This window comes from Nuphar pumila, chromosome 8 (assembly GCF_984573655.1).
Source record: "Nuphar pumila chromosome 8, dmNupPumi1.hap1.1, whole genome shotgun sequence".
In the NCBI taxonomy this organism is placed as follows: domain Eukaryota; kingdom Viridiplantae; phylum Streptophyta; class Magnoliopsida; order Nymphaeales; family Nymphaeaceae; genus Nuphar; species Nuphar pumila.
In genome coordinates this window covers 78809170-78824481 of record NC_143256.1, presented here as the reverse complement: position 1 = coordinate 78824481, position 15312 = coordinate 78809170, and the positions used below count along the sequence as shown (strand labels likewise).

General features: G+C 36.9%; 1 protein-coding gene across 2 annotated transcripts in view; it reads left to right on the top strand.

The window, feature by feature from the left end:
* The window catches only part of LOC149829991 (uncharacterized), a 67070-nt gene that overhangs the window by 37855 nt on the left and 13903 nt on the right, over nt 1-15312 (top strand). For both annotated transcript variants that reach the window (XM_090016223.1, XM_090016224.1), the window contains one exon: nt 484-517. In XM_090016223.1, coding sequence (XP_089872349.1) covers nt 500-517 — 18 coding nt within the window. In that variant the 5' untranslated portion in view covers nt 484-499. The remainder of the gene's footprint in view (nt 1-483; nt 518-15312) is intronic.

The window sequence follows — 15312 nt, the reverse complement described above, 5'->3', positions numbered from 1 at the left end:
TCAATATTATGCAGCCCCAATTGTTAACAGTCTGGCATTTTAATATTACAAACTCGTATCTTAGTATTGGGAAATTGTTGTAATTTCGATAGCTCCAATGGTTAACGGTGCAGTATTGCAATGCATCAGAATTAACAAGTGGCTTTTTGACAATTGACCACCACATTCCATTTTATATTTTGGTGCTTATGTGAATCAGTCTATAAGGATGAATGGAGTGTTCTTCCAGTTTAGATGTACGCTTAGGTCGGTTGCAAATGTTAGTATAGACAATTGGTTGGGTATAGAATTTTCACTTGGTATTGAACTCTTGCTGCATTTCTAGATTTATAATAGCTTGGATTGTTAGCACATGGCATTTGATATGATTGTAGTTAATATATCTGTTTCATTTCACTTATGTGGATGTACTTTTATGGTTACCAGAATGCACTGTATTCTTCAAGTAGTTGGAGGAGTCTAATTAATTTTTTTCCTTTTTAGTTATTGCAGTGTAGCCATGGATGATGATGCGACTGTAAGTTCCCTAAGTGCTTCAGTATCTCTAGTTTGTTTGTTCAACCTTGCTATGTATTAGCATTGTTCTGATTATATTTGCAAAGCCTGGTTTTGTGCATAATTGTTATCTACTCGTTTCTTGCTAGTTCTCAAATGCAAATCTTTTTTTTCTTGATCTCACAAAAAAGACAGGTGGATGACATATTAGGATTTTATTAGTCATCATGAGTTGCTTGAGGTAGTTGGAGACTACCAATATTAGTTTTATAGTTGTTTTATAAATAGTGACTTTTGCCGATTTCCATCACTAGTTTGTTGGGAAAGTCTGTGTAGTCAAAAGTGCTAAGCTTGCTTAGGCATTCCAGCTGTTTCTTTTTCTTCTTCTCTTCGGATGGTTGAGAGAGAGAGAGAGAGAGAGAGAGAGAGAGAGAGAGAGAGAGAGAGAGAGAGAGAGAGAGAGAGACCCCTTCTCTTTGCTTTTTTCTCTAGAAAAAAAAATACATATACATATATAGGATACTTGGTTCCTCCTAACTGTCTTGATGGTGTGGGCATTGCTGATTTTTGATGTTTTAAGCCATGTTTAGTAAATTTCACCCACAGATGTGTTCAACATGATCCATTTGCTAGGAATCAACTGTTGAATCATGTTTTTTGTATGGAAAATATGATTTTTTGAGTCTTTAAATTTATAAAAATTATGAGACCTTGATTTTTGAAGCCTTGTGAAAACCTGCTCGCATGTCATACTTGGATAATCCAAAAGCCTATTCGTGCTATATAGATCAAGTTTGTCATGTCAGATTCTGAAAAAAGAGAACTAAAAAATAAAAATGTAAGATGGAGGAACCAATAAATAAATAAATAAATAAATAAATATCGTCCAACCAAAGGAAGGTCCAAAATCTACAACCGATGATGATCGACGACGTTCCTTCTCTGCCAAGCTAAAACAAGCTATGTGCGAGGCTTTTTTTCTTCACTCAAAGGTTCATCATCTCACTGATCAGGTCCGATCAGTCAAATCCGTGTAAGAATTGGGAATTCCTCTTCCAACTCCTCCTGGAATGGGCGTTATGGCAAAGAACAAGAAGAAAACCATGGAAGAAAAGATCAAGATTTCATTGATCAAACTTTACATATTAGATTTTATCATTTATTTAGTAAGCAATATGTTTTAGATTAAGAATTTTCAATATTTAGATGCATTTTTGAAAGCACTAAAAAACAATGGCCCACAATACTTTGTATTGTAAAGTTTTAGATGCATTGTGAAACATGTCTAGATGTCATAAAGTCTTCTCTTAAAGCATATTTCTTGCTAAATAAATTATAAATAACAAATATATAAGGTCCTACTTATGGAAAACTTAAACATTGGAGAAGGAAAGCCATCTGATCGACATCGGTTGTGGATTTTGAACCTTCCTTTGGTTGGATGGCCCCCCTTTCTATATATATATACATATGAGACGAGGAATGGTCATACCCCTTTTTTCATTAGGTCTTGTTAGGACCTTCCAAAAATCGTATGTTCGAGTATTTTTTGCTTGATCTGTACTGTTAGATGTGTTTATCATTGTTTACTCAATAGAGAACGTGTATTTGATTAAGACTTATGCTAAGATGTGTATTTTAAAGAGGTACAAAAATCAATGGTTGATATTATGCTAAAATTTCATGATAAAATATATATATTTTAAACTTAAATCAATTTGAAAGAAAGCTTGTTTCTTAGTAAATAAGCAATGATAAACACATCTAACAGTTCAGATAAAGCAAAAAGTACATGAAAGTATCATTTTTAGAGGGTCCTAACAGGACCTAATGGGAAAAAGGGTAGGACCATCCCCCTTCTCTCTCTATACACAGGCTAGGCATGCTTTTGCATAGTAAGAGAAATATAGTCACTTTTGTTGATAGCCCGAATCAGGCCTTTGGCTTGGCCCATCATTGATGGGCTGGACCAGTCCATTAGCAGGTCAGGCTGGCCCGTTACCCACTACTATTTACCACCATCATCGCCTTCATCACCACCATCACCACCATCACTACCACACCATCCCTCTTCAGTGTCCTCACTACTGCTAGCATCACCAGCTCCCCTTCTCCACCATGTCCCCAATCCCTCTTTCTTATTTATCCTAGGCTAATTATATATAAAGACAAAATTCTTATTTATAGTGTATTTTTAACAATAAGTAAAAACACATGCAAAGAGGGTCTAAATTATGTGCATTGTTAAAACTTACAGGAAATCTCTCTCTCTCTCTCTCTGCATATATATATATATATTTATTGATTGATTGATTGGTATTAGTTCCTCTTAAAGGTAGGAGGGTGTGGACAGTCAAATTTTCAATTTTTTAATACAGTTTTTAGTATCTGACCTTACAAGTGTGATCTACATGGTTTGTTTACTGGGAATTGGCTTTTGAATCAATCAGATTATGACATGTGAGCAAGTTTTTATAAGGATTCAAAAATGAATGGCTCAAAACCTAAGTCACATAGACTTGGCAAAGCAGGTGTTGCACCTGCGTCGACGCGATGCGTGTGCGGCAGCTGGTGCTGTCAACACGACCCTGGGTGCGGTCAACGCACCCAAGGTCGTTTTTGTCCAATTTTTTAATGTTAATTTTTTTTCCTGAGGCCGATCAAAAGGGGCTGCGAAAGAGAATTGGGGCAATTTTTTTTTGCCCTAATCCTCTCCTCTCCTCCTCTCCCGCGTAGCTCCGCTCTCTCGCTCGCCTTCTCTCCTCTCGACGTTTCGTAGGGGAGCCCGACGCCACCTCCTCCTCTCCCTCATCGCAGGTACCCTCTCGCTCTCTTGTTGGGTCGGCAGGGGAGGGGTCGAGCCCCCCTCCCTGCTCCCCCTCGCTCTCTTGTTGGGTCGGCAGGGGAGGGGCCGAGCCCCACGTGCTCTCTCTCGCTCTCTTGTTGGATCGGCAGGGGAGGGGCCGAGCCCCCCTCCCTGCCCCCCCTCGCTCTCTTGTTGGGTCGGTAGGGGAGGGGCCGAGCCCCACGTGCTCTCTCTCGCTCTCTTGTTGGATCGGCAGGGGAGGGGCCGAGCCCCCCTCCCTGCTCCCCCTGCGCTCTTGTTAGGTCGGCAGGGGAGGGGCTGACCCCCCCTGCTCCCTCTCGCTCTCTTGTTGGGTCGGCAGGGGAGGGGCCGAGCCCCCCGCTCCCTCTCGCTCTCTTGTTGGGCCGGCAGGGGAGGGGCCAAGCCCCCTCCCTGCTCCCTCTGATTTCAGGACAAAAATGACGGATAAAGGGAAATGACTTACGTCATCTTCATCCCCATATGTGAGTTCTGCTTGATAGTTGTAGTGGGAGTGATGATGTAAGCCCACTATGGGTACATGTAGATAAGCCTGCAAAAACTTGAGAAGGAAGTGGTGGAAACAAGAGATTTCGATCCAAGCTCTGTGAAAGAGATTTTATTGGGTCTTACACCAGAGTGAAAGCATATTTGTTGAAGATACCCGGCCATGACATTTCAGGATGCAAAAAAGTTGATGAGGCAATGCGAAGACAATACAAGAAGAATATGAGAAGAGAAAGACAATTAGTGATTCTTGTGCAATTAATGTGCCATTTGAAAGCCACCAAGAAGATGCTGAAAAAAAAAAGTCAATGTAGAAGGTAGAGGAACGATACAAGCATCATTCAATACATATGGAAGGGAGAATATGGATAGAAAAGTAGGGAGGTATTTTTATTCTAGTTCACTCTCAATTAATGCGGCTAGAAATCTTTATTGGAAGGATTTAGTAACATCTTTGGCAAATTTTAATTTGAGTGGCTATGTGCCTCCAAGCTCAGAAAAAATACGAACCACACTTCTTGCATAAGAGAGGGTAAATGTGGAGAGGTTGCTGGAGATTAAAAAATATTCATAGGAGCAAAATAGAGTTTCTATAGTTTCTGATCGATGGACAAATATTCAAAGGCGTCCACTGATCAATTTCATTGCTTGTTCGCTTAGTGGCCCAATATTCTTGAAAGTAGTTGATGCATCTGGAGAATATAAATAAGTATTTGAAAGAGTTGTTTATAGAAGTTATAAAAGAAGTGGGTGATCAGAAAGTGATACAAATCATTACAGACAACGCACCAGTTTGTAAAAGTGCAGTGTTGAGTTTGGAGAGTGAGTACCCTCATATTTTTTGGTCTCCCTGTGAAGCACACAACTTAAATCTGGCCCTAAAGAGCATATGCAACCTCAAAGAAGAAGAAAATTCACAAATATATGCTTTATGTTGATAGATTGAAGATTTAGAAAGAAATGTCAAAAGCATTAGGAATTGTGTTGTTAACCACCATCGTGCTAATGCTATATTTAATAGGCATTCTGACATGAAATTGTTGAAGGTCGCTGAAACACGTTTTGCGTCCATCATTGTGATGATGAAAAAGATTAAAAAGGTGAAGAATGCTTTGGTTAACATGGTGACTGATGAAAATTGGACATTCTGTCGTGCTGATGATGATATCAAGGCTCAAGAAATTTCTAGTGGTATACTTTCTTCAATTTACGCAAACTATTTGGGAAATGTTAAGAGGAGTTGATAAGGATGAGCCCATGCTTCACAAAGTTTATGAAATGTAGGATAATATGATTGAAAAAATAAAAGCTATAGTTTTCAAGCATGAATAAAAAAATCTTGCATTGGATGATTCAGAATTTTTTAACCATATTCATTCAATTTTGGTCAGAAGATGTGATAAGAGCAACACTTCTTTGCATTGCGTGACACATTCTCTTGATCCAAAATATTATGCAAATAAGTGGCGGGCAGGTGGTATTGGTCGTGTCCCTCCAAATTTAGACCCAGAGCTATCAAGACATAAAAATATGTGTATGACAAGAATTTTTTCAGAAGCATATCTTCTACATCAAGTCACACAAGAGTTTGGAAAATTTTCATCTTCGTGATTATATTGACCGACATTATTCGCGAGAGAGGAGGATAATATAGATCCTATCACATGGTGATCAACATTTGGATCAGAAACACCTCTTCTCTAACGTCTTGCATTAAGATTGCTATCGCAGCCTGCTAGTTCATCTTGTTGGGAAAGAAATTGGAGCACATTCTCAAATCCACAACATGAAGAGAAACAAACTCACCAGCAAGCGTGCAAAGAATTTAGTATATGTTCATTCAAATCTTCGATTACTTTCGCGAACCAATGATGAATACAGGTACTAATTTGCTCTCTTAGTTATTTGATTATTTCTTAGTTTTTCATTTAAATATACTTGTATTGTATTTAACATTTTCAAATTGGGTTTGTAACGCAGACAAGGAACACCCAAATTTTGGGATGTAAACCCAGAAGACTGTGACTTCGAGGGAGAGCATGATTTCAACATGACAAACATGGATTTAGTTGAGCCCAATATTCCTTCTAATGATGCATTTAATGATGAAGAAGAAAATTATTAAGATCCATTACTTCACCGTCATACATTTTAGGATATACTTTTGGTATGTAATTTAGTTCTTTTCTGCTTTACTTATTTGATTGTTATTTAGGTTGATTTATGTAATTGATTTACTTATTTGATTGATATTTAGGTTGATATATTGCATGCATGATGAATGATATTATGACAATGTTAACGGTTAAAACTTCAAAATTATATATTTTACATTTTTGCCCTACGGCACCCCCGCACCCAAGGTTTTTGAAAGTGCCGCACCCCGCACCCGCACTCGCACCCATTTGACATAGCTCAAAACCTTTATAAGTTTTAAGAATCATAAGATCATACTTTTTTGTTGAAAAAGCATAATCCAAGAGTTAGTTTCTATCCAGTGGATCATGCTGAATACATCTGTGGATTCTGATTTATCAAATGCAGCTTAGAACATTGAAAATCAGAACTGTCCACAGTTTTTTTATATATATATATATATATATATATATATATATATATATATAGTAGGGTGTAGCAGCCTACTGTGATCCATGCCTACCGGCATCTACGGGGCTTTTCAAGGTTTTGTTTATTTTTTCATATTTTTATCAAATCTCACCATACTAATGTGTTATACATGCTTGATTTTATATGAATAGACTCTTGGGTAGGTAAGTTTTTATAAGGTTTGAAAATCAACAGCCTAAAATTTTCATAATAATTAAACGCATAAAAAATCACTTCTTTTTTTAATTGAAAAATGTGATCCATGAACACATCTACATGGTCAAAATTTCCACAAAACACCCAGAAAACCTGTTTGCTTGCAGCTGGGTATATGTTTCCTGCGATCAGTTGAATCTATTGCCATCATCTAGGATATCCATACTCTTAACCGAATTTCTTTTCATATTAGATATGGAACTATTTAATTTCCTTTTTTCCCCTTCATAAATTGGTGGACAAGAGAGGTCTCTAGAAGAAATACTTTCACCATAACTTGTCGAGGGTGCATTTCCGCTTTGAGTGCTCATTGCCATGCCCTCCAGTAGCTTCACTTGTATAGAGAGAATGAGAAGCCTTTGACCTGCCTTTCATCAAGATCTCTTAGCTTTCTGTTCTGATTCCAAGTCAAAGAATGCCCAGTTGCTAAGCTGTTGTGCACAAGTAACGATAAATTGCAGTAGAAAATGTGGAAGGTGCACACTCAAATCAAAGCATGTAACATGGGTAATTCCAGAAGTGTACTGGTACTTCATGAATACATATGTAACCTGCTTCATGAATATATGTGAATACAGGCAGACCAGTTTGGGAGTTTGAGATCCGACCTGTTATCTGTTATGTGGGTGATTTTAATCATATATGGATGGGCCTAGATTATACTATTTTTTATCACAAATAACATGAATAAACATAGAAATATGTATGCCTTTTGAACACATTTTGTTTACTATGTTATGCACGAGGTCGCCCAACCCATGCACAAGTTTTTTTCTTTTTCTTTGTGGCCAATGAGATAGGAGAGGAGTGATTTATGGAGATATTTTAGAGAAGAGAGAGAGAGAGAGCCGATTTTATCGGCAATTAAGAGAGAGAGGGAGACAGTAGGGCACATAAAGCGCTGTTTACATCCATTCTTGTGTGGTGTTTCACACTCACCCACTCCCATAATTTTAGAAATTCTTGTATTGCACCTTACCAGAGTTGCCAGTCGAGGAAGCAAGAGCGGGAAGCGATACGGGAAGCGGAAGCGGGAAGCGAGGCACTTCTAAAATTCTAGGAAGCGGGAAGTGCGGGACGACTTAGGAGTGAATCAGGAAGCGTCTCGGAAGCATCTCAGAAGCGACCTAGGAAGCGACATAGGAACTGAAGAAGAAAGCGACATAGGATTCGAGTGAGAAGCGAAAGGGAAGCGAATAAGAATCGAAAGAGAATCAGAAATATAATTATGATATTATATATTTTTATTTTTATCAAAAATAAGATTTATGTCATCATTAACAAAATAAAACATGTATCTAAGAAAATAAATAATATAAGTTGTAATTATCTAACAAATGCATCATATTGCAACTGTCAAACATTTAAAAAATCATACGTCAAAAGAAGATCATAATTCGCATTCTTGTTGCAACCATTTAACAAATGCATGCAAGCACTAAATAATGCATTAAGAAAATAATTAAATTTGATAAAAAAATGTACTTTTTTCAACGAAAGAATCAAATGACTTGTTATTTGATGTTGTGATTGTTGTAAATTCTGCAACATAGAAAATGAGAAATCAATAAACTCAAAGATTACATAGAGATATGGTTAAAATTTTAATCTATAAATTTCTAAACTGTAAATTATAAGCTACAAAGTTCTAAACTCTAAAATTAAAATTAACATAATCCACTACTTCACTTTATCATGCAAGATTCAAAATAAAAGTACATATCAAACCAACAAAATATTACAAGACCATGACAAAAAAGTAACATAAAAGTTTTTAAGTTGGATTACTCCAACTACATCATCAAAAAAATAATTAATAATTCAAAAGTTCATTAATCTATCATCTTTCTCTTTCTCTTCAAGTCAACAATAGATCGCGAACTTTCTGCATCATCACGTGTGTCTTGTCCTCCATGACCATTTCTTCTGCTCCCTTCATTTCCTATAATGAATACGTTAAAAAATTAAAATATTCAAAAATCATAATTTAAAATATAAAAAACACAATATCAACATACCTTGCCTATGTCTCCTGCTAAAGAAACAATCAATCCGACCATGAGGAACTGATGTCGCTCTTGTATATCTGCAGTTCTATTAGCTCTGTTGGATTGATTTGTATCATCTTCAACTTCATTTGTACGTATGATTATTGGAGGTAATAGAGCTCTGTTTAGCATATTCAATATATGTTTTTTTTCGGCATTTTCACAATTTCTTGGGTTGATCTCCGGAGAAGTTCTTGATATACCTTTTTGTTGAATTCTAGGGATGGTTATTTTGTTGGTTTAACATGCTCTTCTTTCTTCGAAAAAAAGGAAGACAAATTTCGTTGGTGTTTTATTTGTGTTTTTAAGGATATTTTTTGTCTTTTGTTGGTGCTTTTTTGTGATGGTATTCATTTCAATCGATGCAAAATTTGTTTGGAGTGCCTTGGAGTTGGTTGGTGTTTTCTTTTTGTTTTTGAGAAGAAATTTGGGATCCAAACCACCTCCACTCTATCTCTACTATGTGTGTGTGTGCATTATTAAATGAACTTTGAGACCCAATTAAAAAACTGACCTAATTATATTTATTATTTTTTTCTTGTCAATTATGTTTTTTTCTAGGATTCGTATATAGCTTATACACTATGTCACAGGGATTCGGCTAGGAGGGTGCCGCACCCGCGTCGACGCGACTCGACGCGGGTGCGGGTGCCGCACCGGGTGCGGTCAACTCGATCCTGGGTGCGTTGACCGCACCCAGGATCATTAATGTCCATTTAAAAAAAAAAAAAATTGCCCAAATGGGCTTCGAATTTTTTTTTAAAAAACTTTATGCTAGTCTGTCAGCTGCCTAGCATAAAGTAAGTTTTTCAGTTTTCACGCACAGCTGCTGACAGCAGCTGTCAGTTGTGCTGACAGCAGCTGTCAGTTGTGCTGACAGCAGCTGTCAGCTGTGCTGTCAGCACAGCTGCAGCAGCTGTCTGTCAGCTGCTGTCAGCAGCTGCCTGTCAGCTGCTGACAGCAGCTGCCTGACAGCTGCAAAGTTTAAAAAAAAAACCCCGCCTATTCCGCAACCCCCTTTTTAAAAAAAAACCCCACCTATTCCCCAACCCCCTTTATATATATATATATATATATATATATATATATATATATATATATATATATATATATTACTTATTACATTTTTGCCCCTGCCGCACCCCCGCACCCGGGTTTTTTGGAAGTGCCGAATCCCCGCACCCGCACCCGCACCCGCGCCCGCACCCATGTGACATAGCTTATACACCAAGATTGTCTATTTTGCATTTGTTTTCATGTAATGTGGTCAGCAGAATGCATGATGTTAATATATATTTTGTGTTATGTATTTTTGCAATTGTACAATGGCAAAAGATGTAGAATGAGATCATGGAGTTAAAGCTCCAAATCCTACTAAATATCTCAAACTCGTAGGACATGTAATTTGCAATTACTGTCATAAACAAACTACATGAGGCATCTATAGGCTAAAACATCACTTAGCTGGCACAAAGCATGGTGTAAGCACGTGCGAAGCGGTTCCACCTGACGTGAAAAGATTTTTTCAGAATCATCTAAAGGATCAGAGGTTAAAGAAAGAAGAGTTAGAACAAAACAAGTTGGATATCAGTAGAAGTGTTTATTTTGGATCATCAACCGGTGATAATGTGAATAAAAAAGCTAGTGGATCAGGTAGTGATGCAAAAACAAGTGCAGCTGGTCCTATGGACCTTTTTGTGAACAAAGAAGCACGACAAACCACAATAAACACTGCTTTCAAAAGGGATGAAAGAAAAAATGTATGTCGTGCCATTGGTAGATTTTTTTATGCAAATGCCTTATCATTTACTCTTTGCAACAGTCCATATTTTGGTGCAATGGTAGAAGCTATTGCAAATTATGGGCGAGGGTTCAAACCACCTTCTTATCATGAGATCAGAATGTGGATTTTGAAGGACGAGGTAGATTGTACTCATGAAATTTTGAAAGAGTTCAAAAAAGAGTGGCCAAAGGTTGGTTGCAGTATTATGGCAGATGGTTGGACAAATGGGAAAGGAAAAAACTTAATTAATTTTCTTGTGAACAACTCATCTGGGACAATATTTTTGAAGTCCGTTGACATCAACGACATGAAAAAAACTGGTGCAAATTTGTGTAAGTTGTTTGAAGAAGTTGTTAAAGAAGTTGGTGAAAGTAATGTGGTGCAATTCATTACAGATAATGCACCAAATTATGTGGCAGCTGAAAATATGTTAACAGCAGGAAAAACATGTTTTTGGACACCATGTGCAGCCCACTGCTTGGATCTTATGTTAGAAGATATTGGAAAGATATCAATTTTTAAAGATACAGTGGAAAAGGCAAAAAAAATTGCAAGATACATTTATAGTCATGCATGGGTATTAAATTTAATGAGAAAATTCACAAAGAAGAAAGAACTTCTGCGTCCAACCGTCACTCGTTTTGCCACAACATATCTTACACTTTATAGTATTGGATGTTATAAGAAAGAGTTAAAGTAGATGTTCTTATCTTCAAATTTTAGAACATCTAATTATTATAAGAAATCTGATGTTAAGAACATTTCTTATATTGTTCTTAATGATCATAAGTTTTGGGCTGCCATATCACATGCAATTAAAGCTACACTACCTCTCGTGAAAGTGTTGTGACTCGTTGATGCAGACGAACCTGCTATGGGATTTTTGTATGAGGCAATGGATAGAGCGAAGGAGGAAATTGCTTTAAACCTTGACAATGTCCAAAGAAAATATAAACCTATTTGGGATATCATTGATAGACGATGAGACTTGCAACTTCATAAGCCTTTGCATGCAACTGCCTATTATTTAAATCCACATTTTCATTATGCTGACAACTTCAACCCTGATGGAGAAGTTATGGGTGGCTTTTATGATTGTGTTGAAAAATTAATTTCTGATGCAAATATTCGGTTGAAAATTACAACACAAATCAATGCATTTAAAAAGGCAAAGGGCTTGTTTGGCAGAGAGGCAGCTGTTACAGCAAGAAAATTAAAAAGTCCTGGTAAGTTTGCAATAATGTTGTTATTTGTTAATATTTTTTTATGTTTTTGTTAATTATGACATTCTTAATGTTTTTATCAATTTTTTATTATTTTATTTGAATGCAGCTGATTTGTGGAGTTCATTTGGGCACGGAAATCCTGAGTTGATGAATTTTGCAATTCGAATTTTAAGTTTGACATGCAGTGCATCGGGCTGTGAGAGGAATTGGAGTACTTTCTTATTGGTTTGTGACTTTGTATTTTATTTTTGAAATATATTTTTATATGTTTAATTATCTTATACTTGATTATCAATGATTTGAAATTATAGGTGCATACAAAACGAAGGAATAGACTTGAACAAGAGAAGATGAATGCATTGGTTTTTGTAATGTACAATATGAAATTAATAGAGAGAAATATGAAGAGGAGGGCTACCAAAGACCCTATATGTCTAGATCATATAGACTCAGACGATGAGTGGATTGTGGAGAAGGAAGATCCTGTGTTGCCAAGTGATCCCAATTGGTTGGATGATTCATGGTTGGATCCGAACTTCGACATAAATGCCATTGAGCATGTGCCTATTGAAAAAGTCACTTCACCTCATGTTTCACAAAGTGGTTCTAGGCAAGACATGTCTTCAAGAGATCGAGGTAAAGTTATATTCCTTTTACCTAGCTATGAATATAAATGTATTTTTTTAATTACATAACATCAATATTTAATACATGATTTTTTATTGAAGGAAAAAGAAAAGCAAAAGAAGTAATTGAAGACGTGGACGAAGAAAGTGTAGATGATGAAGAGTCAGAGAATGAAGATGAAGAACCTATTTATATGGATTCTTCAGATGATGATATTGAAGACTTAAATATTGATGATGACGAGACACAACAAGAGCCTAGGCCCTAATTCATATCATAGAGCTATTGGTCATTTATATGTTTTTTGGGACTTTCAGTTGTAATTGTGAATGTTAACACTTTCATTTTGAAGAATTCTAGACAAATACATTAACATTTGGTTGTTAATGTTAACATGCATTTTTTAATTATGACATGATGTTGTTAGTGCTAATATGCATTTTGTTGTTAATGTTAGTTTTTTATTGAATGAATGCTCATATTTATGCAATTAGATACTTATATAGATCAAGTTGTTGCATTAATGTTACTTTTACATGTTAATCTCATATTTTTTCGTATTTATTTGAGATTTTTTATTTCGTGTTGGTTGGCGCTTCATCAATAAAACATTTCTTATTTATTTATAATTTTAGATCATTTTTATAGTTTTTTAGGCTTACGCTTTGCGCCTCGCCTCAGATTTTGGTGGAGCGCCTCGCTGCGCCTCAACGCTTTTCACAACACTGCTTTCTCACGATGAAACTGTGCATTTGGCTTTTGGGCACTCTCGCACAACTTCTCGAAGTCCGGATCAGCTAACTGAGGCTCCTTTATGTGATTGATGATGTCAGATTGTGCTCTCATCCGTGCAGAATGGATGCGTTCGGTTTTGTCTTCAAACGACTGCCATTTGAAAAACTCTTTAAGCAAGTCCCATCTCCGACCAATCAAGTTGGCCTTCGAAACCTATGTCTTCCTACTCAGCGCATCTGTGACTTACATTCACTTTACTTGGGTGGTAGGTGCTAGTAAAGTCATAGTTTTTAAGGAACTCTAACCATTTCGCTGCTTTAAGTTCAAGTCCTTCTGCCTGAAGATATACTTGAGACTCTTGTGGTTAGAGAGAACCTCAAATTGCTCCCTATATAAGATAGTGGTACCAAATCTTCAATGCAAAGACGACGACTGCGAACTCCAAGTCGTGCGTAAGGTAGTTCTTCTCGTGCACCTTCAGTTATAGAGAAACAAAGGCGATAACCTTCTCTTGCTGCATCAAGACACAACACAGGCCGGTTCTCGAGGCATCACTATACACCACGAATCCTCCTAATCCTGAAGGTAAGGTCAAGACTCGAGCTGAGGTCAACCTCTTCTTCAGCTCATGGAAGCTCTCCTCGCAACGAGGTGACAAACAAAACTTCACCCCTTTCTGTAGTAGCTTCGTCATCGGGTATACGAGAGAAGTCCTGCATGAATCAGCGATAATACCCTGCTAACCCCAAGAAGCTTCTGATCTCTGTAACCATCTTTGGCTGTTCCCAAGACAACACTGCCTTCACCTTTGCTGGATTTACCTCAATACCCCTTTGATATATAACATGTCTAAGGATTATCACCCTAGCGAGCCAGAACTTATACTTAGAGAACATAGCATAAAGCTTATGTTCCCTGAATGTTTGGAAGATGATCCTCTGTGCTCTTCCACACTCTTTGAATATATCAGGATGTCATCAATGAAAACAATGACAAGCTGATCCAGCCAGTGTTGTGAAAAGCGTCAAGGCGTAGCGAGGCGCCCCACCAAAATTTGAGGCGAGGCGTAAAGCGTAAGCGTCAAAGTTTTTTAAAACTTAAAAAAACTATAAAAAATATCTAAAATTATAAATAAAAAAAATTTCTTTATTGATGAAGCAACAATCAACAAAAAATAAAAAATCTCAAATAAATACTGAAAAAATATGAGATTAACATGTAAAAATAACATTAATGCAACAACTTGATCTATTGAAGTATCTAAGAAATAAAACATGAGAATTCATTAAATAAAAAATTAACATTAACAACGAAATGTATATTAGCATTAACAATATCATGTCATAATTAGAAAATGCATTTTAGCATTAACAAAAGGTCCGATTATTATATGGGTTGGGTATGGTTTATAAAATTTTATATTAAATCAGGTCTGACTGGAGTTTCGATTAAAATTCTCAAATTTTCAATGTAAAATAATTTAAAATATTATTTTGCTAGGTATGGATTGGGTCTAGTTTATGTAATTTTTATAGGATCTGGATTTAGTTTTTCTTATAAAAATCCAGTTAAACCGGAATCTTGATTTGATACCTACATTACTTAGTCAGATTTAGGTTTGAAGCCACTCATTTTAACATAGGTCCAACTGATGAGTTGTGGAGCCTGATTCAGAGTTTTTTCTCTTGCAGTAAGGGGGGTTCGGGGGCTCCCTTCGGTGTGGGTCCTGCTGCGTGGTGGTCCAGGGGGGCAGCGCCCCTCGAAAGATTTTTTTTAGGCTTATGTTTGATTTTTTTATATTTACACATAGAAACCCCCCCTTGGATCAGACCTGGCCGTGTTGGCTTTGTCGGACGTACTTACGGTCAACGAGCTTGAACAGGGTAGTAAATGCCCTTTTTACTAGCAGCTTAGTTAAAACTGCGTAAAAAAATCCTAATTTTTGATCAAATGAGGGCTTTGACACTCATTTGACTAAAAAAAATTCAAGGCGTGTATGCCTCGGCTTGAGGCGCGCCTTGCCTTGAGGCGTGTGCCTCAAGGCATATGAGGCGCACGCCTCGGGGCTGTTGCGTTTTGTACATGCGCCTCAACGCATAAAGCAAGCGAGGCACATTTTTTGCGCCTTGAGGCGCGTTTTTAATAACAATGTATCCAACTATAACCAGAAGACTTGATTCATCAAATCCATGAATGTTGTTGAGTCATTTGTGAGTCCAAAAAACATCACTAAAAACTCATAAT